Raw genomic sequence first — 24,400 nt, forward strand, 5'->3', positions numbered from 1 at the left:
TTACATAAATGTAAATATAAAGAGACTAGAGATTTCTCAGTGATAGCTACTATTGTAGCTATCTGAAATAGCTATTGTAACCACTGAAATTATAATAATCACTCTAATTAAAACTAGAGTGAATCAATTAGATTGAAAACATACTGCCCTCTTGTTAAAAACAAAATAAAAGTAAAATTATTACAAAAGGAATACAGGTAATTACTATCAAAGAATCAATCATTAAAATGGAATGTTCTGTAAAATATTATAAGCCATCCAGTCTATATGATTATTTGTTGGATGCACATTTCTAAACTGAAAGCAGGCAATGCAAACTCTTTATTTATGTTGTCCAAATTAGACAAAATGGAGAAGTGTATATTTCAGTCTTTCCAGATTCTGACCTTATTTTACTGCAAACATTACATCAGAGTGGCTCATTTGATTTTATTTGTTGGACTCCCCATCATATAAAAGTAAGCAATGGGTTGACAATTACAAGTCATAGGATGCCTAAGGGACCACAGGGTACAAGAATTCTAAGAAAACTATCTTCTGGCACAACTACAATTGCGTGAAAATAAGCTAATGATGTAATAGTGACTCTGCTCTGGAAGAACCTGGAATTTAAAAGGTGAAGGAGAATTTCTTGTTTTCTTCTTTCACAAAATTTTCAATCAAGATATTTTAAATGAATGATGTAAGCAAAATTCAGTGAGGAAATAAATGCTGACTGTATACCTGCTATGATTACATTTTTAAAAAAATGCTTACTGGTAAGCCCTGGTTATGTAACAATTTCAGATATATTTCCATACAATATGATAGACAGGCAATATACACCTTAGGCCTGCAAAGAAGGTGAATGCAATTGGTTGGTTGGTTGGTTGATTTTATAATAGTTTCAATCACTTTTAAGAGTCTGTTAAAGGTTAGATCTTTCTATGATTAGGGCCCTCCAAGCCAGGATAAATATATTTAGTAAAAGTATATTATGAATTGAAATGATGTCACTATCTTACATGTATGTTTTATCTTTTAAAAATATTTTTATATGTGGTTCTCATATCTCTCATTAAGTAATATTTGCCCCACTGTTACATAAGGAAACTGAGTCCAAAAAAATACATGTGACTGACTAAGGGTATTTACACAATCAGTGATAAAGCCTTAGCTAAAAATGAAGAGTTCTTATTAAAGTATTTTTTTTCTCTTGCATCACTACTAACTCTTGGTCCAATGAAAGCTATCTTTTTTTTTCTTTGAGGGATGATCTTATCTTCGACCTGAGTCAAATAGTCGGAGATTACATTTTCCTTTAAGGAGTAATTGATACTACAAACATTTTTAAACTAAAATGCCAATTTCATGTCATGCTCCGAACAAATCTCTTGATAATTAACAATAATTACAGTATACATGGCAGTGAAATGAACGAAATGGATGAGGAAAGCAGAAACAGACTGGACATCAGCATCTCAATCCAGCCTTCCATGAATTAAAAGCCACCACTTCTTTCCCCTTCATTATTTCAAAACCCCATGGCAGCGAACCCCATATTGGAGAACACAGAACAGAGGCGCCAGAATACATTTCCAAGCACCCATAAGATTTATCTAGTAGGGGAAACAGAGAGTCGGAGGATGGGATGCGGGGAGAGAGGAGACACAGTATACTCCGCCCTTCTCCCCTCTCCCACAATGTGAGGTATCGAGGAAACCATCTTCAATGCTGTCAGGGCCCCGCTGAGTCAGGGAAGAAGGCTGGAGAAAACCGCACCCCACAAGGACCCCTTCCTCTTTTCAATTCACCTTTATCCCTCCCTTTCCATGATTTTTCCCGTCTCCCATCCCTATTCTAAGCCTCTGGCTTTGCCCAGTGACACTTCATGGCCAACCCAAGAACCTCTTAAGAATATCCTCACGGTCCGAGCAAGGAGGGGAGGACCGACCCTTGGGGAGTCGTCACCTTTTGAGGTATCTGGCGTCCTCCCCCTGCATGGCGGCGGCGACGGCGGCGTGGGGAGGATGGGAGTGTCTGAGAGAGGCCGGCCGGGCTATGTCCGGGGACGCTGGCCAATGTACCCCACACCCAAAGGCGATGACAGTCCTGAGGCCTGCAAGGCGGGGCAGCTACGGCGCTGTGGTTACCTCGGTGAGGCCACCGGCTCCTCCCACCACTTCTGAGCCCCAAAACACTGGAGCTGCTCAGACCCGCCCACAGCTGCCCGGGTGAGCTCCGCCCCAAGGCGCATGCGCCTGCTCCAGTGGCGCCAGTGTGCGCAGGCTCAGTATGCGGGGCTGGCCCTTGGGACTAATCTGACGCACCCTGCAGCCGAACATGAAAGTATTTGCGGCAGATTTCAGCGTGCTTAGTTAAAGGGTGTCTCCGTGCTCACCGCCCCCTTGAGGATGGGAATTGAAAGAGTCATCCCCCCAGTCGAATTGGAATTTCTGGTCTTTTGCTTCAAGACAGGGAGAAGAAATCCATTAACCATTTAATTAGAGAATGCTCTTGAACAGTCCAGCCCTTGGCTGAGAACCTGTAAAGAAAGGCATGTACGTGGGGCATTGTGGAAAAGGAAGGTGGAAAAGGAAGAGCACTGATTGCGCTGGAGAAGTTGGAATTTGTGCCGACAATGTAGCCCTTGTACAAAATGAATACAATTAATATCAACTTTGATCAAAGGGCAAATCTGTCTCTTCCACTTTGATATCCTAAATCTACAATGCACTTCCCCCCTCCCCTCTCCCCCTCCCCCCAACGAAAACAGCTCCTGAAATTACAACTTCAACTAACTATTCTGAACTTTAGATACTTTTGGATTCATTTTCCCTGAGACAGGCAGCTCTTAGCAATTCTGGCCATAGGGCAGGGGGCTGTTTTTTTTGTTGTTGTTTGTTTTGGTTTTATCTTTTTTTAATTGAAATAGAGTTGATATAATGTGCCAATCTCATCATTCTAAATGAAGTCAGAAAGACAAATACCGTATGATATCACTTATATGTGGAATCAAAGGAGGGATACGAAGAAGGCATTTCTACTCCCCACCTGCAATCCTGTCACTTACTCTAGGTTCTCCATTTTGACACCTTGGGCTATGTCAACACCACTCTTCACCTGTCTTTTTCATACGCACTAAGTTAATGCAATGCAATACACGGAATATATAAGTATGGACACAGTCCATACCAATAAGAGATGGTATTGCCTACCCATTCACACAGGCTACACTATTTCTATCAATGTTTTAGTCATTCCTCCAGTCTTCCAGGGATGGTTATAAAGCTAACTTTGACAGCTTTCTTTGTATCATGACCTCTTATTAAGCTATTTAAAAATCTTATCATTTCTTCCTTCAAGATATTTCTGCAATCCAGCTTTTAAATTCTCACTTCTACCTACTAGCCTAATCATTTCATACTTGGAATACTGCAGTTCTTTCCTGTTTTCTGGTTTTTTAAATATTCATTCTCATAACTGATACAAATTTTACAAATCATCACTTATAGGTAGATTACCTTAAAACCTCCACAGTATCTAATATTGCCAGATCACAGTATCTATTAAAATGTATGTTGTTGTTTAGTCACTAAGTCCTGTGTGACTCTTTTGTGACCCCATGGACTATAGCCTGCCAAGCTCCTCTGTCCATGGGATTTCCCAGGCAACAATACAAGTGTTGGTTGCCATTTCCTTCTCCAGGGGATCTTCCCAACCCAGGGATCAGACCTGCATCTCATGCACATACTTGCAATGTAAGCGTCTTGAGATCAGAGATTTTGCTTTGCTTACTTCTGAATCCTTAGGATAGCACCTGGCTCATAGTTGACATCAAATAAATATCTGGAGTTGAAAAAAATGCATATCTGATCTTGAAACAATAATCACAACAAAAATCTAGAGGAAAGAGGGAGGCTTAAGGGGAAGGGACATATGTATACTTATGACAGATTCACATTGTTGTATGGCAGAAACCAATATGACATTGTAAAGCAATTATCATCCAATCAAAAAAAAAAAAAAAAAAACTGAAAGAAATGCCCTGAGGCCAGGCAGGAAGAACTGAAAACTATATCAATAAGATAAACTGAAATTGGGGCTGAACTAGAGAAACTTTCAGTCTATAGTGGGAACAGTAGGCATCTTATTCTTGAGCCTAGGCATCTTATTCTTGAAAGTAAGAAATATTAATGGGATTGTGTTCAAAAGACACTAGTCAATTTTTAGGCAATTTTCCTCAAAAGGAATAATTACATGGTTGATTTAACACATAATAAAAATCCAGGAGTCCATAATGATACTCAATGACTCATAGAAACACAGAAAAACAAAACCTCACTTTCATTGAAGGTAATGACTACATCAAATCCTTAACTCTGAAAATTGGTAATTAAAGGAAATAATAAAGCATTTAATCCAAGTCTTTTGGAAATAAACCATAATTTACCTCCTTTTAATGAGGGAAAGCTTTTTTCATTTTTAAACAGAAAATGTCTGCTAGTACTAGAGCAATATCATGATAGTTACTATTCTGTGAACACCGAGAAATAATACACCTCATTGATTTATTATAACATAATTTAAAATGTGGCAAAATTTCACCCCACAGATTACCTGATAATTCTAAATGGAATAAAATATGTTACTTTACAATAGGGAGATCAGCATTTTAAACAAACAAGTAAATGAGGTATCATTAGTAGTCATAGTCCCTGATAGTATATGCAATAGGAAGCACACAAGATCACCTATTAAGTATTCTTTTTTTTTCTTATGCAACTTCACAGTTTTTTTAAATTTATTTTAATTGGAGGCTAATTACTTTACAATATTGTAATGGTTAAAAATATGGAACGCTTCACAAATTTGCGTGTTATCCTTGTGCAGGAGCCATGCTAATCTTCTCTGTATTGTTCCAATTTTTAGTATATGTGCTGCCAAAGTGAGCACCTATTAAGTATTCTTGATGAAAATTAACCTGAATTTAACTAAATTGTTCTATCTAAAAAGACTAATCTATATCTATAAAAGGGCTTGCCTTGTGGCTCAGCCTGCAATGTGGGAGACCTGAGTTCAATCCCTGGGTTGGGAATATCCCCTGGAGAAGGAAAAGACTACCTACTCCAGTATTCTGACCTGGAGAATTCCATGAACTGTAAAGTCCATGGGGTTGCAATGGAGTGACTTTCACTTTCACTTACATAAAAGACTAATAAATGAAAATCTCAATTAAATAGAGTTGGGAAGCAGAATGAGGAGCTCTTATGGCCCCTGTTGATAGCAGAGCCTGACAGAAGGAGGAGTCTTCCTCTTTCCTGGCAAGGTCACAGTCAATGAAAAGTCATGGACTCTTTGTTTACTATAGCCCTCCCAACATAATTTTTCTCTCTATAAAAGCATTGCCTAATGGGCACTTGCAAGTGGTTCACCTCAATTTCAGACCCCAAATTACAATGTTCTGCTGAGCCCAAATAAATACATCTTTGCTGAAGAAATATGTGGCAGTCTATTAGTTTCAGGTAAACAGATATCACATGCATAACAAAATAAAGAAGATGATCCCAAAGAGTGGGGAACGTACCCAACTGGATATCAAGATATATCAGAATAATAATTACAAGGTATAAAATTGACATAGGGAGACAACCTGAGTGAAAAAGAAAACAAGACCCATGCACATAAGTAAACTTGAAATATGATGGAAGTGAATTTTCAGATCAGTATGGGAAAAATGTATTTTTGGAAACATGCATTTTCAAAAAATGTTTTGAAACAATTATTTATGCATATATAACAAATTAATTTGGATCTCTGCATGCTTGCATGCTCAGTTACTTCAGTTGTGTCCAACTCTTTGCAACCCCATGGACTGTAGCCCACCAGGCTCCTTAGTCCATGGGATTTTCCAGGCAAGAATACTGGAATGGGTCGCCATGACCTTTTCCAGAGGATCTTCCTGACCCAGGGATCAAACCCACATCTCCTGAATCTCCTGCTTTGCAGGTCGATTCTTTGCCATTGAGCCACCAGGGAAGCCCAAACTGGATCCCTACCTCATGCCATATTCAAAAGCTAATTCCACATTGAATAAACTCTTAAGTGTAGAAGAGAACATTTTAAAAACATTCAGAAGAAAATATAAATTATCTTTATGACATTCAGTTAAGGATACATTTTAAAACAAGATACAGAAAGCACTAAAAATAAGATATTGATGAATTCACTCCTTTAAAATTGATAACTTCTGATTATCAACACCACCAGTGTAAGGAAAGTGAAAAAGATAAGTTAAAAAATAATGTGATCTATTTGCCTCACATAAAAATTAACAAAGGTTTAAACTGACTATTTCAAAATCTGCTATAAATCAAAAAGGAAAACACAAACAACTCAATGGGAAAATGGACAGACGAGAAAAAGAATTAGGAATAGGAAGTAAAACAAAACATGAAAAGATGCTTTATCTCAATAATAACCAGGAAGATGCCAATTTAGACCATAAAAAGATACAATGTTACACTGACGAGGGTGCAAAATTTAAGAAGTCTGACAATATCAAATGCTTGTAAAAATGTGAAATCCTGGAAATGATGTAGTAACCATTCAGGTATGTGTTCATTGTGACTACCACTTAAGAATAAAATGTCTTTGTTATTTTGTAAAGTTGAATAAAGATATTCTCTAAATTTGTGCATTTCTACCCATACTTATATAACTCAGAAAATTCTAGCATATGTGCACAATGAGATTTGTTCCAGAACTATCAGAGCAGTGTTGTGCATAATAGAAAAAGAAAAACTGAAAAAGAACTCCAAAATAGTTTTGCAGAATGGGTAAATATGTTTGAAATATTCACACAATGCAATATTATGCAGCAGATTTCTCTGAACCAGAGAATGAACTAGAACTATACAGACAACATGAATGAGTATTTAGAAACATTATATTGAATGAAAGAGTAAATTGCAGATTATGTACAGTGTTTTTTAAACTGTGGTATAATTTGCATACAATAAGATACATTCTTGGTGTGCAGTTCTATGAGTTTTGACAAGCACATGACTCATACTCAAAATATAGAGCAATTCCATCATCCCTTCAATTCCTTTGTGTTCCTTTAGAGTCATCCTATTCCCCCCAACACCAAGCTCTGTTAAATACTGATCTGCTTTTTGTTCCTATAATTTCCCTTTTTCCAGGCTTTCACCTAAATGTAAGTGTGTTGATATAGCCTTTCAAGTCTGGTTTCTTTCTCTTAGCATTTGGGGGCCATTCATATGGTGTTTCATTAATTTATTCTATTTTACTGTTAGGTAATATTCCACTGAATGAATGTATCACAGTTCATTCATTCACCATATTTGGGTTGTTTCTAGTATTTGAGATCAGTGAATGAAGCCATTATAAATATTTACACACAGGTTTTTGTATCAACTAAAGTTTTCTTTTCTCCTGAAAGCACTCAAGAGTAAAATTGTTCAGCTATATGGCAAATATATGAATAACTCTATGAAACTGCAAAGCTGTTTTCCAAAGTGGTTGTGCTATTTTCATCCACATCCTCACCAGCACTTGGTATTATCAAGTTTTTAATTTGTTTAATCAAGTCATTGTAACAGATGTGTCAGAATATCTCATTTGACTAGAGTTGTATTTCTGTGATAATTAACTGTATAAGCATATTTTCATGTGCTTATTTACCATTTGTATTTTGGGTGAAGTCTTTGTTCAAATATTTTTTTTTCATTTTTTTATTTGTGTTTTCACTAGCTTGACCAAACTGATCAGAAAGATAGAAACAGACATTAGATTTGAAAGATACACAGCACTAAAACTGAAAGAAGAAATAGAAATTGTTAAAGCTCCATTTTTTTTAAAGAAATAAAAAATCTAATAACAATGTTTCACACAAAGAACACTCCAGGCACAGCTTTACTGATAAATTCTACCTAAGAAATAAGGTCAACTTACATACTCAAGCAGATTTTAGAGAATGGAGAAATACTTACCGACTCATTTAAAAGGGTCGGCATTATTATGGTATCATAGTCAGACAAATATCTTTAGTGACCATGCATGTAATAATCTTTAACAAAATACTAGTAAATCAAATCAGCAATATGTAAAAAAATACACTACACTGTGACCATATGGGGTTTAACTTAGAAATTCAAGGTTATTTAACATATGAAAATCCAATAATTTACCATACTAAAAATATAAAGGTAAATAACCATATGATCACATCAGTAGAGGCAGAAAATTAATTTGACAGAATTCATGATTTAAAAAGCTATCAGAAAACTAAGAATAGGAGATGACATCCTCACTCTAATAAAGAATGTCTCTGTGGGTTTACTTCTGGGCTATCTCTTCTGTCCCATTGGTTTATGTATCAGAATGTAAGATGCCGCTAGGTATACTGTGTTTTCTCAAGATTGTTTTGGCTATTTGAGGCCCATTGGGTCCCATATAAAATATAGGATTGTCTTCCTACTTTGTAAAATAAAATGGTATTGGAATCTCATTCGCATTGACAGATTTGATTGAATCTTTAAGTAACTTTGAATGGTATAGAAAATTTGACAATATCAAAACTTCTAATCCATTAACATGGGTTGTCTTTCCATTGTTTTTTGACTTCTTTCTTCTCATTTATTAGTGTTTTGTAGTTTTCATTGTATGTGATTTTTACCTCCATGAAGTTTCTTTCTAAATTTTTAAATAATATTATTATTGGGATTGCTATCTTCTTTTGATAGTTAATTGTTAGGATATAGAAATACAACTGATTTTTGTACATCAGTTTTGGATCTTGAAATTCTATTGAATCATTTATTCTAATAGATTGTTGTGGAATCTTAAGGGCTTTAATATAAAAGCATGTCATCTGCAAATAGAAATAATTTTACTTCTTCATTTCCTATTTAGATGACCTTCATTTATTTTTCATTCCTAAATGATCTTATTAGTACTTCCAGTTCTGTGTTAAATAGAAGGGGCAAAAATGAACATCCTTGCCTTGTTCCTGATTTTAGAATAAAGCCTTCCATTTTTCACTGTTGAGTATAATGTTAGCAGTGGGCTTTTCATAGATGGCCTTAAATATGATAATTTCCTTCTATTCCTAGTTTGTTGAGGGTTTGTGTCTAGAAAGGATTGAATTTTGTCAAATGCTTTTTCTGCATCTATTTAGATGATCCTATGATTGTCATCTTTCTATCAATATGATGTAAACTTATTGATTTGTGTATATTGAACCATCCATGCAGCTTACAAATAAATCTCACTTGAACATGGTTATTTGGTCCTTTTAGTGTACTTTTGGATTTAGTTTGCTAGTATTTTGTTGAGAATTTTTGTGCCTACATTCATCAAGAGTTGGGCTGCATTGCTTTGGGATGACTTCTTTGTAATACCACAGTTTTCTTCTTCTGCAAAACTGTACCTTCTAGAAGTTTTTCTTAAGTTCCAGACTTAGGTGTTTCTCTGTTCTCCTATTGCATTTACTGGACTTTATGGACACCCAATCCCAAAGAAAGGCAATGCCAAAGAATGCTCAAACTACCGCACAATTGCACTCATCTCACATGCTAGTAAAGTAATGCTCAAAATTCTCCAAGCCAGACTTCAGCAATATGTGAACCGTGAACTTCCAGATGTTCAAGCTGGTTTTAGAAAAGGCAGAGGAACAAGAGATCAAATTGCCAACATCCACTGGATCATCGAAAAAGCAAGAGAGTTCCAGAAAAACATCTATTTCTGCTTTATTGACTATGCCAAAGCCTTTGACTGTGTGGATCACAATAAACCGTGGAAAATTCTGAAAGAGATGGGAATACCAGACCACCTGACCTGCCTCTTGAGAAACCTGTATGCAGGTCAGGAAGCAACAGTTAGAACTGGACATGGAACAAAAGACTGGTTCCAAATAGGAAAAGGAGTACGTCAAGGCTGTATATTGTCACCCTGCTTATTTAACTTCTATGCGGAGTACACCATGAGAAACGCTGGGCTGGAAGAAACACAAGCTGGAATCAAGATTGCTGGGAGAAATATCAATAACCTCAGATATGCAGATGACACCACCCTTATGGCAGAAAGTGAAGAGGAACTCAAAAGCCTCTTGATGAAAGTGAAAGAGGAGAGTGAAAAAGTTGGCTTAAAGCTCAACATTCAGACAACGAAGATCATGGCATCTGGTCCCATCACTTCATGGGAAATAGATGGGGAAAGAGTGGAAACAGTGTCAGACTTTATTTTTTGGGGTTCCAAAATCACTGCAGATGGTGACTGAAGCAATGAAATTAAAAGACGCTTACTCCTTGGAAGAAAAGTTATGACCAAGCTAGATAGCATATTCCTGAGTTGGGCAGATCCCCTGGAGGAGAAATAGGCTACCCACTCCAGTATTCTTGGGCTTCCCTGGTGGCTCAGGTGGTAAAGAATCTACCTGCAATGTGAGAGACCTGAGGTCGATCCCTGGGTTGGGAAGATCTCCTGGAGGGGTATAGCAGTGCACTCCAGTGTTCTTGCTTGGAGAATCCCCATTTTTCAAAGGGCTTGCCAGGTGGCACTAGTGGTAAAGAACCTGCCTGCCAATGCAGGAGATGTAAGAGAAGCTGGTTCAGTTCCTTGGTTGGGAAGATCCCCTGGAGGAGGGCATGGAAATCCTCTCCAGTATTTTTGCCTGAAGAATCCCATGGACAGAGCAGCCTCACGGGCTATAGTCCATAGGGTCGCAAAGACTCAGACATGACTGAAACGACTTAGCAGGCATGCATGCATGTAATATATACACAGTGTATATACAAATGTATGAAATATCATTGTATATTTAGGTAAATGCAAGTAGTTGAGATGGTTAGAGAATTAGGTTCAAATGGGAGAGCAGTAAAAAGTAAATTTGGAAAATTCAGGGGGGGCAAAATTGTGGAAAGCCTGGTATAAGAGATTATGGCATATGGATATTCTCTGCACACATCAGGAATCATGAAAGCATTTTGATATAGAAAAATTATATGTTGAAATTTATTATTTTAGCAATTGATTGTTCTATTTTTATCCACACAGCAACATAGAACAGTGATGTAAGAAGTACAGTTTTTATTCCCCATATAAGTCGCTTTTAAATTTCAATGTTGATAGACTTCAAAAGCTCAGAGAAAATCACTTCTTACCTCGTGACTGCCTTTGGGATATCATCAAATGGCCACTGTGGCCCAAAGAATCCACATCCACTGGCTATTAATGCAGTCATCTTCTCAAATTAATTTGAGCTCACGTTGCACATCTTAACGCAAAAGAGATTTGTTACAAGGACCGTTTAAAATACATCCTCTTTTTGATGGTGGTAACCTCTGTTTTCCACTAATGTGATGTAAGACAACATCTATGACATCATTAGGTTTCTCCAAGGGTCAGAACAGGGAGGAAAGTGGCCCACAGGGAAAATAATAAATCTCTGTGCTTTTTCTCCCCCATGTTCTCTTATAGCCTGAACCATACTTTTAGGAAATAGTTGTATCAACTATTTAAATACATGTCAGCCTGATGATTCTTAAAGACATGCAATAAAATGAATATTTTCCAGTATAAACAGAAGATGTATTTTGTCACACTTATACACACACATTCACACACACACACAAACAACTGTGTTTGGTAATTTGTATGTGTAGTCATATGTATACATATTCAGTTGGAAGTTCCCAGCTTTTGTGTGTGTACTTTTGGAGATGTGTGCACGACACGTTGAGGGAAGAAGAGGATCTGAGTGTATCCAGCCAGATCAGCTGGCTTTGTCAACTTAACCAAAAGTTATAAGCAGGCATTACTTTAAACTTGAGTATGCTAAAATGAATAGACATAGTTCCTGACTTGAAGAATTGTATCTACATCCAGTAGAGATACACACAAAATGAATACATTTCAAAGAAATACATTCTATGATACAGCTATAAATTATCTCTGTAGAAACTGAGGAGATGACTGTGGATTCACACACTTAATTCTATTCTGAACAATGCATTCATCCAAGAATTGAGGCTATAAGAAGAATAAAATACAGACCTTACCTTGAAGGAGTTTGAGTATATGAATAGGAAATCAGGGAACAATTGGTGTCTCAGCCTTATTTGCCACACATCTACATTCCACATCAAATTTTGTTTTGTATTTGTCCTAGATTATTTTAAACTGCTTTTACCTATTAGGTTTTTTTTCTATAAAGAATATGCCACACCATCTCTTTTCAATTTATTGCTTCAATTCCATGATCTTTCACTGTGATAGAAGTTTCACTTGAGTTAGATATATTAATTGAATTTTCTCTCTGTCTCATTCAATACACATTTGTTTAGTGCATATTATGTGTTCCAGAAACACTATAGAGCTGAACTACTAGTCTGGATAAATTCAGGCAAAGGGTAGATTAGTGATCAGACCTCTCCCATGAAACCTTAGTAGCAGAATTAGAAAATGTTTAGAGCACTTAGAGCAAAGTGTTTATGACATACCCTCTGGGTTACTAAGAACAGAACCAGAACTGCCGATTCATTCTAGATCAGTTCCTAGCAACAGCCAGTTAGCAACAATTTTAAAGTTGGATAAGAAATTAATTTGTGCTTCCTGGGTTGAAACATATGATGTTCCAATGAGTGACATAACCCCATCCTTTTAAGTATAGGGCTGAAATTAAATAATATGTATTTGACTATAAAACATTTAACTTTTCTTTTCTTTCTTCCTCCTTTTTTTTCCTTTCTCTTTCTTCCTTCTTTATCCCTTATTCTCTTTCTTTTGTTTTTCTTTCTTTTTATGTGTAGATAGCACATGCCATAAAAATAATAGCACAATGGAAAAAAGAATTTTTTCTGATTTGGAAAAATTCCTGCCAAATTGATGTCCCTTTAAGGAACTATTACCATACCAGGGAAGGCTGCTGCTGCTGCTGCTGCCAAGTCGCTTCAGTCGTATCCAACTGTGCGACCCCATAGACGGCAGCCCACCAGGCTCCCCCGTCCCTGGGATTCTCCAGGCAAGAACACTGGAGTGGGTTGCCTCCAGTGAAAGTGAAGTCGCTCAGTCATGTCCGACTCTTCATGACCCCATGGACTGCAGCCCACCATGGGATTTTCCAGGCAAGAGTACTGGAGTGGGCTGCCATTGCCTTCTCCAGAGAAGGCAGTAGATACATATCAAAGACCATGGGAAATGGTTGAAATAAGGTCAGAGTCTTTCCAGTGTGTGTTAGTAACAAAAAGTACTTGAAATTCATTTTGCTTCAGTTCATACTTCAATACTTTGTCACATTACTTTTTTTTTATAAGTGAGAGAGGTAAAAAATAAGATGTTGCTATTCCAAGTTTGACAAATTGTAAAATATTTCTCTCAAATCAATCCGCTCCCTGCCTTTCCCATTCATTGGCATATGAACTTCTTTTTCTTTCCAGATGAGTCCGTTGACAGTACGTCAGCATTACTCTAAGTAGAAGATGCTGGTATTCCATCACAAAAGCAAAATGAAGTAAAAACTAAGTAAACAAAATGCTGCTTGTCCACTTACCAGAATTTTCTTTCCTCAGGATGTGGTAATGTGTACTTTACTTTAAATGGTATCTTGACTGAATTCTATCAAATAATCTCCCCCATAACCAAGTGGACATGCTGGTGAAAATTTCTCCATCTGAACTAAGGAAACATTAACAACCTAAACACTTTTTTTTTTTTAACAAGATTGGTTTTATTTTACCTTATAAAAATATTTTCATGGCTCCCAGAATACCTTTCTTTTTTAAACCCTTGAGATGTTGGGCTAGGATTGATTCCAAGGTTATTCTGTTGCCAGTACATTTGAGTTTATAATATCATTAAAATTGAACAAATATGAAAAGCCTGAAATGGAAAGTCAAATATAAACTAAAAGGAACATATACTCTACTCTTTCATTTTGCTGGTCAGTTTACTCAAAGCAAAGGAAAAGTAAAACAGGCAATAGGAAGTGTTTAGTATATAAGTTTTGAATGAATATCTATAGACAAGGAGGGAAATCACCAGATAAAATGAAAATTACTGGTGCTTTTCATAAAGTAGTAGGTTCTGTGGGCTTCCCAAGTGGCTCAATGGTAAAGAATCCATTTGCCAAGGCAGGAGACATGGGTTCAATCCTTGGGTCAAGAAGATTCTCTGGAGAAGGAAATGGTAACCCGCTCAAGTATTCTTGCCTGGGAAGTCCCATGGACAGAGAAGCCAGGAGAGCTACAGTCCATGGAGTTGCAAGAGTCAGAAATGACAGCGACTAAACAACAACAACGTAGGTTCTACATTTAACTGCATGTAGGCCACTAGAGCAAAGAGGATTTTGGGCTTTTGCATATTTTCCTCTTAAATAATAGTACTCTTCATGTAGAGAGTAGTGGACAAGAGGGAGGCTTGGTGATAGTGTTTGGAGAAGGCAATGGCACCCCACTCCAGTCCTCCTGCCTGGAAAATCCCATGGATGGAGGAGCCTGGTGGGCTGCAGTCCATGGGGTCGCTAAGAGTCAGACACGACTGAGCGACTTCACTTTGACTTTTCACTTGCATGCATTGGAGAAGGAAATGGCAACCCACTCCAATGTTCTTGCCTGGAGAATCCCAGGGACAGGGGAGCCTGGTGGGCTGCCGTCTATGGGGTCGTGCAGAGTCGGACACGACTGAAGTGACTTAGCAGCAGCAGCAGCATGCATTTATTTTGTCTCTATCTTATTGGTTGCTGCTGGCCTGAGAATAAATCTATTTTATTATACTAAAATACTATATAGTCATATGGAGGACCCATTTTTAATAAGGTTATTTGTTTTTTATGTTAATTTGTGTGAGTTCTTTGTATTTTGGATATTAATCACTTATCGGACGCATCATTTACAAATATCTTCTATTCAGTAGGTGACATTTTCATTTTGTTGATAGTTTCTTTGCTGTACAAAGGTTTTTTAGTTTGATATAGTCCTATTTTTAATTAGTGCTTTTGTTTTGCTTACTTAAGGAGACCTAGTTAAACATACATAGTTAAGGCTGTTATCAAAGAGCATATTGCCTGTATTTTCTCTTAGAAGTTTTATGGTTTCAGGCCTTACATTTACATATTTAATTTATCTTAAATTTATTTGTGTATGTGGTATGAGAAAGTAATTCAGTTTGATTCCCTTGCATGTGGCTGTCCAGCTCTCCTAACAACATTTGTTGAAAAGACTGCCCTTTCTCTGTTGTATTTTCTTAGTTGTAGATTAATTGACCACAAAAGTTTAGGTTTATTTCTGGGTTCTCTATTGTGTTCTATTGACCTATGGGTCTGTTTTTGTGCCAATACTATACTTTTTTTGATTACTGTAGCTTTGAAGTATAGTTTGAAATTATGGAGCGTGAGATCTCCAGCTTTGTTCTTCTTTCTCAAGATTGTTTCAGCTATCTGATATCTTTTGTGTTTCCGTACAAATTTTAGAATTATCTGCTCTAGTTCTATGAAAAATGTCATTGGTATTTTCATAGGCATTGAATTGCATTTGTAAATTGTTTTGGGAAATAGAGTCATTTCAACAATATTAATTCTTCTAATCCATGAGCACAGTTTATTTTTGCATTTGTGTAGTGTTCAAGTTCTTTCACCAGTGTCAAATAGTTTCCTGGGTACAGGTCTTTTGCTTCCTTGGTTAGATTTGTTTCTAGGTATTTTATTCTTTTTTTATACAATTGTAAATGGGATTGTTTTTCTCTGGTAGTTTGTTATTAGTGTATAGAAATGCAACACATTTCTGCATGGTGATTTTGTTTCCTGCAACTTTAATGAATTCATTTATTAGTTTTTTGGTGGTGTCTTTATGATTTTCTATATATAGTATTGTGTCATCTGCAGACAATTATGGTTTAACTTCTTCCTTTTCAATTTGAATTTCTTTTATTAGTGTATTTATTTTTGTGTATAATTGCTGTGGCTAGGACCTCCAGTACTAAATAGAATAAAAATGGTGAGAGTGGGCATCCTTGTCTTGTTTCAAACCTTAGAGGAAATATTTTTAGCTTTTCATTGTTGAGTATAATATTAACTGTAAGCTTGTCATATGTGGCCTTTATTATGTTGAGGTATGTTCCCTCTACATCCAGTTTGTTGAGAGTTTTATCATAAATGAATGTTGAATTTGTCACAACTTTCTCTGCATTTATGGAAACGATTGTCTGATTTTTCTTCTTCACTTTATCAATGAGGTGTATCACATTGATTGATTTGTTGATATTAAACCATTCTTGGTTCCCTGGGATAAATCTCATTTTATCATAACGTATGATCCTTTTAATGTATCATTGAACTTGGTTTGCTAGTATTTTGTTAAGAATTTTTGGATCTATATTGAACAGGGATTTTGGCCTATAATTTTCTTTTTGTGGTGTCTTTGCTGATTTTGGTATCAGGGTGATACTCACTTTGTAGAATGAGATCAGAAGCATTCCTTTCTCTGACATTTTTTGGAATAGTTTGAGAAGGATGGGTGTTAACTCCTCTTCAAAATGTTCAGTAAATTTCACCTGTGAAGACATCTGATCTTATACTTTTGTTTGTTGGGAGTTTTAAAAAGTTTTTAATTCAATTTCATTACTGATAATTGGTCTGTTCATATTCTCTATTTCTTTTTTTTATTTTTTTAAAAGCTTAAAATGTATTTTAATAAGTTCATGTTGCATTATTCATTTCTCAGAAAAACTTCAAAGGTATTAGGGACAAATCAAATATGGTACACCAATAAAAAATGCACAGCATGACTACCTAAGATAGGCAAAGCTAAGAGCTACCGTCTGACATTCAGCATACAGCAACCCTGTTCTCAAAACTGTACTAGGCCTATCAAGAAAGCTGTGAATGGCAACATCACAGAAACAAAAAGGCCATTTCTGGGTTGTCCTTACCCAAGAAAAAGATGGAGGCAAGTTTAACACAAGATTTTTTAAAGATACACTAAATGAAAATCTCTAAGAGAAAATGTCTTCCTTGGGACATGAAAGAGTAATATATGGGACATAACAGAACCGTATGTATGTTGTCTGTGACCTCTGTGGACATGTGCCTGAATTCCCACCTGGGAGTGATTGGAACAGTGGGGCCAAGGTCATTGGGGGATGTTTGGGTTTTGTGGTATATGTGGCGGGATCTCTGGGGTGAGACAGTGCGACCCCATGGACTGTAGCCTCCCTTCAGAAATTATAGATTTCTAGGAATTTGTCCTTTTCTTTTAAGTGGTCCTCCAGTATTTATTCAATGTCTTGTAGTCGTTTTGGTTGTCCGAACCATATTCTTTACTATATTTTTTAGGAAGAGCTCATGGAAACAATATTCCTTGAGGTCTTGCTTATTGCTAAGAGTTGTCTGTGCTTTTTATACTTGAAATTCAGTATTACTAAATATAAAATCCTTGGCTCACATTTTCTTTCCTTAAATGTCTTAAATTTGTTACTATTTTCTTCTGGCATAAAATATTGCTCATTAAAAGTTTGTTAATGTAATTTTCTGTCCTTTATAAGTCACACGTGTTTTTTGCCTAAAAATTCAAATATTTTTTCTCACAAGGTCTAATAATTTTATTAGACCATGTTTTGATGTTGGCTATTTTGCAAGGATAGAGTCAGTTATATGGTGTACTCTTTCAATATGTAGGGCTTCACTGATAGATCTGTTAGGAAAGAATCTGCCTACAATGCAGGAGATCCTGGTTCGATTCCTGGCTCAGGAAGATCTCCTGGAGAAGGGATAGGCTACCCACTCCAGTATTCTTGGGCTTTCCTTACCTGCAATGCAGGAGACCTGGGTTTGATCCCTGGGTTGGGAAGAGTCATTGGAGAAGGGAAAGGCTAATTCTGGCTATTCAGAATTCTGGGTTGCAAACAGTTGTACACGACTGAGCAACTTTCACTTCACTTCTTCAGTTTGTAGTTTCATATCCTTTTTAAAAATATCAGGAATATTTTCTTGAATTATAATTAAAAAATTTGTTTTGTTCTCTTCCTTGGGTTTTCATTTTCATAGATTCCTAATATTCATATATTGCAACTTCTTTACCTATCTTAAATATTTGTCATTTTCTCTTAAATTCATTTTGTCCCTCTTCTTTTCATTATAATTTAATTTTTCCTCTTGATTTCCAAATTTTAATTATTTGTTGCATTAATTTACTCATGCATTCTAGTAGAACTTCCATTTCTTAAATATTTAAAATTTTTAATTATGTTTTGAATTGTATTACCTTACTTTTGTGTTATGTTACTATTTCATGTTTTATATCATTAACATAGATTGGGTTCTTCTGAAATAATAATTTACAGTTTTGATCTTTTTTTTTCTCTTTCATGTCTTTCTGGTGTGATTTCATTGTGATTATATGGGATTTGAACTAGATACATTTTTAGTTGTTCATGTTTTATAAAATTATTTTACCTGAATGTTTAGAAAGTAGTAGTAAATTTTCTAACTTCGTAGTCCTCCCCCTTCTGCTATTTGCATACAATGATTTAAATAAAATAGCATCTTGCTTTCTGAGATTTTCAGACTCTGTTCTGCTTCCCCACTTTTGTCTATCTCTTCTCCCTTTCTTGTCTCTTTCTTTCTAAATCATGCCTGCATTCCAAGTGTCTCCTCAATATAGAGAGCTGTCCCATGATGCGTCAAGTGTGAGCATTCCTGGACAGTAGACTGCTTCACCTTTAAAGAACTGACAATAGGTCCTTTACATTCATATGATGCTGGAGGGAACAACACCTTTCTCAGTTTCAGCCATTTTTCTCAAACTGGCACATTGTACTTTTCAGGTACTATCTACTGGAAGTTTCTTTGTTCTCTTATTCTTCAGATCATCAAATGCCTTGTTATTTTCCACTGTTTTTTTTTTTTTTTTTTTCCCCCACACAGATGCCAACGGCACACAGGTCTTGTGGCTACTGATAGTTTGTCTCTGCTAAGCTAAGTCACTTCAGTCGTGTCCGACTCTGTGCAACCCCATAGACGGCAGCCCACCAGGCTGCCCCGTCCCTGGGATTTTCCAGGCAAGAACACTGGAGTGGGTTGCCGTTTCCTTCTCCAAAGCATGAAAATGAAAAGTGAAAGTGAAGTCGTTCAGTCGTGTCTGACTCTTAGCGATCCCATGGACTGCAGCCCACCTGGCTCCTCCATCCATGGGATTTTCTAGGCAAGAGTCCTGGAGTGGGGTGCCATTGCCTTCTCCGACTTTGTCTCTACCTGCTTTTATTTTGAGGTTGTGTTGTGCCTTGTTACCCAGTTTGCTGAATTTTTGCTTTTGCGATCTGTGTGCTTAGTCGTTCACTTGTGTTCAACTCTTGCAACCCCATAGACTATAACCTTCCAGGCTTCTCTGCCCATAGGATTCTCCAGGCAAGAATACTGGAGTGGGTTGCCATTTCCTTCTCCAGGGGATCTTCCCGACCCAGGAATCTAACCCAGGTCTCCTGCATTGCAGGCAGACTCTTTTACTAAAAGAGTAAAAGCTAAAAGGGAAGCCCATTTTTCGCTATCTAGATGCTGTCTTTTTAATGTGGTAATCCAGGAGGACCTAAAAATCTATGCTGCCACTACTGTCTTCCTAGAATCTCACAACAATCGTTCTTTCTGAGGCTCAAGAAGATACATTTGCCTAAGATCGCACAGCTAGCAGCAGAAGGCAAATGTATTTTAAAGCATCTTGATTAGCACGTAGTACAGAGAAACTGCTCACTGCATGCTCTTTCTGTCCTACTTCCTTCTCTCCCTTCCCCTCTTTTTTCCTTCATCGCCTCCACTTCTTCCTCATTCCCTCCAGAGTATAGATTTAAATCCAGTTATATCTGACTTCAAAGCCTCTGCAAGTTTATTTGATATACTATGCATCTAACCCATAATGTGAAGTCACTGGAGCTTTTAATTCAGCAAAACCATTTAAACAAAATTAGTTTCACTAAAACCTACACTCGTCTTGTTGTAAGAACATTTTCCTCTTGGTTTTATGCTCACATACTTTTCAATTGAGATATATAAATGTCACATTATTTGACACATGCCTCATTAAAACATGGTTTGTTAGAAGTAAATTGATGCTCTTATTTTAATGAATATATTTACAGGCATTTTATGTAATTCTTTAAAAACTTCCTTTTTCATCTTTCACCTCCACCCAGGAAACCACCATTTGATAAGAAGTAAATTGAGAAGATCCCTGGAAAAGGACATGGCAATCCACTCCAGGATTCTTGCCAGGAAAATTCCGGGGACAGAGGAGACTCGCAGGCTACAGTCCATGGTGTTGCAAAGAGTTGGACATGACTGAGCACACACACACACACACAGTTGAAACCTGAACCTAAAACACCTTGATTTCACTTTCAAACTTAAAATCTACAAAATTTAAGGAGATTTTAAACTTGACAAAGTCAAATGTCCTGCTCTTGAAAAATTTTATAAAAGCACTACTTTGATTTGAAAACTATACTGCCCTGGAACCCACGTCCATAAAATCCCAAGCTCCTTTGCTTAGGGTATTTGGCTCCTGATGATACTTGATTGAAACTGATTCATTCAAAAATTGGATACACCATGAAGGCTCCCAGGGAATTTATACAGTGCACTCTGTTATGTAAAAACTCCCGATATACTAATTCTCCATAATCTGCTATGTAAGGCCAATCAGTAATTAGATCTTGGGGAGCAAAATCTTGCCTATATGAAGTCACCACACAAATCCTAAGGGATTCAAAGCTCTATTTCAAGCTAATGCCTTTATAAAATCCTATTCCAGTCTTTGGCTCTATAATGGATTTCCCAGGTTGGTGATCCAGCAACAGAAAATACCATTTCCTTATTTTTTGAACTTCCTGCTCTTACTGTGCAGGCTTGTTTCTTACTGTTTGAATTTACTTATTGTGGTTTGCATAAAATTATCCTTCACTCATCTACACATAGTAGATAATGGTTATTTGCCTATAAATCTAACAGGTACTGAGTTTTATTTACCCTCCTGCTCTGTGGGCACTCTTTGAACAAACGAGCAGTTGTTCTTGAAACATTTTCCATTTTTATGGGATTTGGAACTGTTTCTCCTTGTTGCTTTGTGTGCTTTTTAGCAGCTTGAGGCTCCTTCTTTCATGGTGTTTACTCTGGAGCTGGTGTGAACAGAGGCTCTTGGAAATGGTAGAGTGTTAATATCCTGGACTGTGTCTTGCTTCATGTAAAAGATTGCTTCTTTAGGCTGCTGGGAGCTGCAGCAAAGGCAGGCCTTTCACAACACACACAGACATACACATGGAATCATGAATGGTCACACACCTACGCTCACCCTCTTGGGCTCTCTGATTTCATATGTATGGAAACAGGCAAAGAAACCTGACCCCTTGTTGATTGGAACGTTACTTTGCATTCATTTACAGAATATTTGGAACCTCACATATGTTTCTCATTAACACTCATGTTTGATTGTTCTATGCAATTTTTTTAAAGATTAAATAAACCTGTATCAGAAATTGTCACTTTGCTTTAAAGAAGCACATTCAGCTCCCTCTGGGGAAGCAAAGAAAGAATGACATGAAATATTTCTGTTCTCTTACATGTATTTCCATAAATGAGGTTGGCATTACGACATAATAATACATTTGAGGTTCGAGGGATTTTAAATAGCTTTTGAACAAATCGAGCACAAATTCGCATTACTTATACAAAGAAACTCATTTAAAACAGAGCCTGTTAATGAAATGTGGTTTAGAATCATGTCTGTTTTAAATATTTAATGTTCAGAATTAAAAGTTCAGAACATTAAAAGTTACTGGGCCAGAGACTTAAAGTTAAGTAAGCTGATATCTGAATATCATAACTGTAAATTTGGAGGTACATTAATTGTTTCAACCCACAAGGGCATGATTTGGTAAGGTCATATCCAGCACAATATTCTTAGGCCTTAATGCCTTCATAAATTTCCAAAAATGCAGTTATTTGAATCTATTTCTGGTTTACCAACAAACCTACAGGCTGCTGCCAAATGCAGCCTGGTTATGTTGTAGCCCCTTTAAAACAAAAGGGGGAAAAAACTCTCTCTCTGTTGGGCTGCACCCCATAGGCCTGCAAAGCCTGCATTTGCCCAGCTTCAAGATGGAAGAAAGAACCCGTAATCAGCAATAGAGACATCAGTGGTTTAATGGATGGGGGAGCTTACATGTCTGGAGCAAGATTCTGGAGCAACACCCCACCTTGTGCCACAGATGGTGGGCAGGACATAGTGGCAGTCTTTGCTCCCAAGGGAAGGGTAGAGAGAAGGGAGGATTACCAGTTACAGGGGAATTGATGTCAGATGGGTTTATTTGTGACCAGGGAAATCTGTAGAGAGGCATGCCTCTCACTGCCCCTTTGATAAGAGTAATCACTATCTGGAGCTTGGGGCAAGTATGCAGGATGGTCAGACATATGAATAGGTGTATGTGAAGCAGGCACTAGTCAGGCAGGGATATCAGAGAGCAAGAGAGCAACCATCTTCAGTGGCCCAACAATATTTATCTACCTGCATGCATGCTCAGTTGTTTTGGTCATGTCCAACTCTTTGTGACCCCTTGGACTGTAGCCTGCCAGGCTCCTCTGTCCATGGGATTCTCCAGGCAAGAACTGTGGAGTGGGTTGCCATGCCCTCCTCCAGGGGAATTTCCCAACCCAGGGACTGAACCCATGTCTCCTGGGTCTCCTGCACTGCAGGTGGATTCTTTATCACTGAACCACTGAGGAAGCCCATCTATCTATCTATCTAATGGCACCCCACTCCAGTACTCTTGCCTGGCAAATCCCATGGACGGAGGAGCCTGGTAGGCTCCAGTTCATGGGTCGCTAAGAGTTGGGCATGACTGAGCAACTTCACTTTCACTTTTCATTTTCATGCATTGGAGAAGGAAATGGCAACCCACTCCAGTATTCTTGCCTGGAGAATCCCAGGGACAGAGGAGCCTAGTGGGCTGCTGTCTATAGGGTCGCACAGAGTCAGACACGACTGAAGCGACTTAGCAGCAGCAGCAGCAGCAGCAGCAGCATCTGTCTACATTTCTGAATCCAAGTGGCTAAATCAAATATTACAAGATCCAGATATCAGATTTACATCACCTCCTGACTCCTTACCTATTCTTTCAGTTCACTTTTTCATTCTACACATTTTGGACAGTGTTTTGAATATTAGTCATGTTTTTAATTTCCTATATTTGATATCTTGGGTGCCTTGGGGAACATGGGAAATGTTGCCCTTCCCAGCAGTTCTCTAGTTCCTAGAGGTAGCAAACAACTTGCCTGTGAGCACACCTTTGACATGCAAACCAACCAATCAGAGCTCGTAACCTCCATCCACCTCCATTGCAAATTCTTACACACTAAGCAAGTAGTCTCCCTGTGACTAGGTACCAGGTAACTGGGGATTTGGCTTCCCAGGTGGCACTAGTGGTAAAGAGCCTACCTGCCAATGCAGGAGACACGAGTTCAATGCCTGGGTGGGGAAGATTCCCTGGAGTAGGAAATGGCAACCAGTATTCTTGCCTGGAGAATCCCATGGACAGAGAAGCCTGGCAGACTACAGTCCTTAGGGGCACAAAGAATCAGACACGACTGAAGTGTCTTAGCACGCAATCAGGGATCACCTCTATAGCCTAGAACCTATTGAAATTATTCAAACTATGTGATCTTAAACTATCCATTGTGTACTGCCCATTCCTCCTCTCAAAACACCTACATCAAAATTACTCTGCCTCATAATTTCTTCTTCTCCTCTCTGCTCCTGACTGACCCAAGTGCTTCTTTGTATGGTCCTGCAGGCCATGGAATGCCCCTGCCTCTTGGGAACTATAGCAATAAGCCTTTTTTTTTTTTTTTTTTTTCAGTAGCAGTCGTTCCTAGTGTGTTGGCCTCACCATACTTGATTAAAATCAATCCTGAGTGCATTGTAATACATTTTGGCATTCATCCCTATCATAGATTCCTGGCTTCCCACCCCACCCCCACCCCCAAGCTCTTTTTGCTTCCCACTACTAAAAAGCTTTCTAATTCTGGACCATGTCTAACATTATTAGACACTCCTTTTTTGGTGAGGTATCCTCTCATAAAACTCCTGTCACAGAGGAATATCTTGAATTAAGGGTGATTAAGCATTAGCCAGGCCCCTGGCTTGGAGGTAAAGGTCCTCTATCCTGCCAGGCATAACCCAGTTTTCAAAGCTGCTTCAGAAGTGGAGATGGTTTCAGTGGCAATGAACTTCTGCTGGGTCTGCCCAAGGCTCTGCTATTATCTCAAGCCCACAGCTAGTCCTACCTCACTAATCATGTTTCAGATCCCAGTTCTCCCATGGAGTGTAAGAACCTTCTGCCTTAATATTCCAGGCTCATTTCT

At 37.7% G+C, this 24,400-nt stretch overlaps 1 protein-coding gene and 1 non-coding gene across 5 annotated transcripts in view; both read right to left on the minus strand.

The window, feature by feature from the left end:
* The window catches only part of KIFAP3 (kinesin associated protein 3), a 150,829-nt gene extending 139,546 nt beyond the window's left edge, over positions 1 to 11,283 (minus strand). For 2 of the 4 annotated variants that reach the window (XM_070768130.1, XM_070768132.1), the window contains exon 1: positions 2,133 to 2,272. In XM_070768130.1, the coding sequence (XP_070624231.1) occupies positions 2,133 to 2,236 (104 nt within the window). In that variant the 5' untranslated portion in view covers positions 2,237 to 2,272. Of the gene's footprint in view, positions 1 to 1,950; positions 2,273 to 11,165 lie in introns of those variants that run through there. The other 2 variants (XM_070768131.1, XM_019976635.2) reach the window with 2 other exon arrangements.
* LOC139176588 (U6 spliceosomal RNA) lies at positions 4,828 to 4,935 on the minus strand. Its single transcript, XR_011561044.1, has one exon. It is a non-coding gene; the product is annotated as a U6 spliceosomal RNA (small nuclear RNA).
* Positions 11,284 to 24,400: the final 13,117 nt, after the last annotated feature.

The sequence above is a fragment of the Bos indicus genome, chromosome 16, assembly GCF_029378745.1.
Source record: "Bos indicus isolate NIAB-ARS_2022 breed Sahiwal x Tharparkar chromosome 16, NIAB-ARS_B.indTharparkar_mat_pri_1.0, whole genome shotgun sequence".
Lineage (NCBI taxonomy): Eukaryota > Metazoa > Chordata > Mammalia > Artiodactyla > Bovidae > Bos > Bos indicus.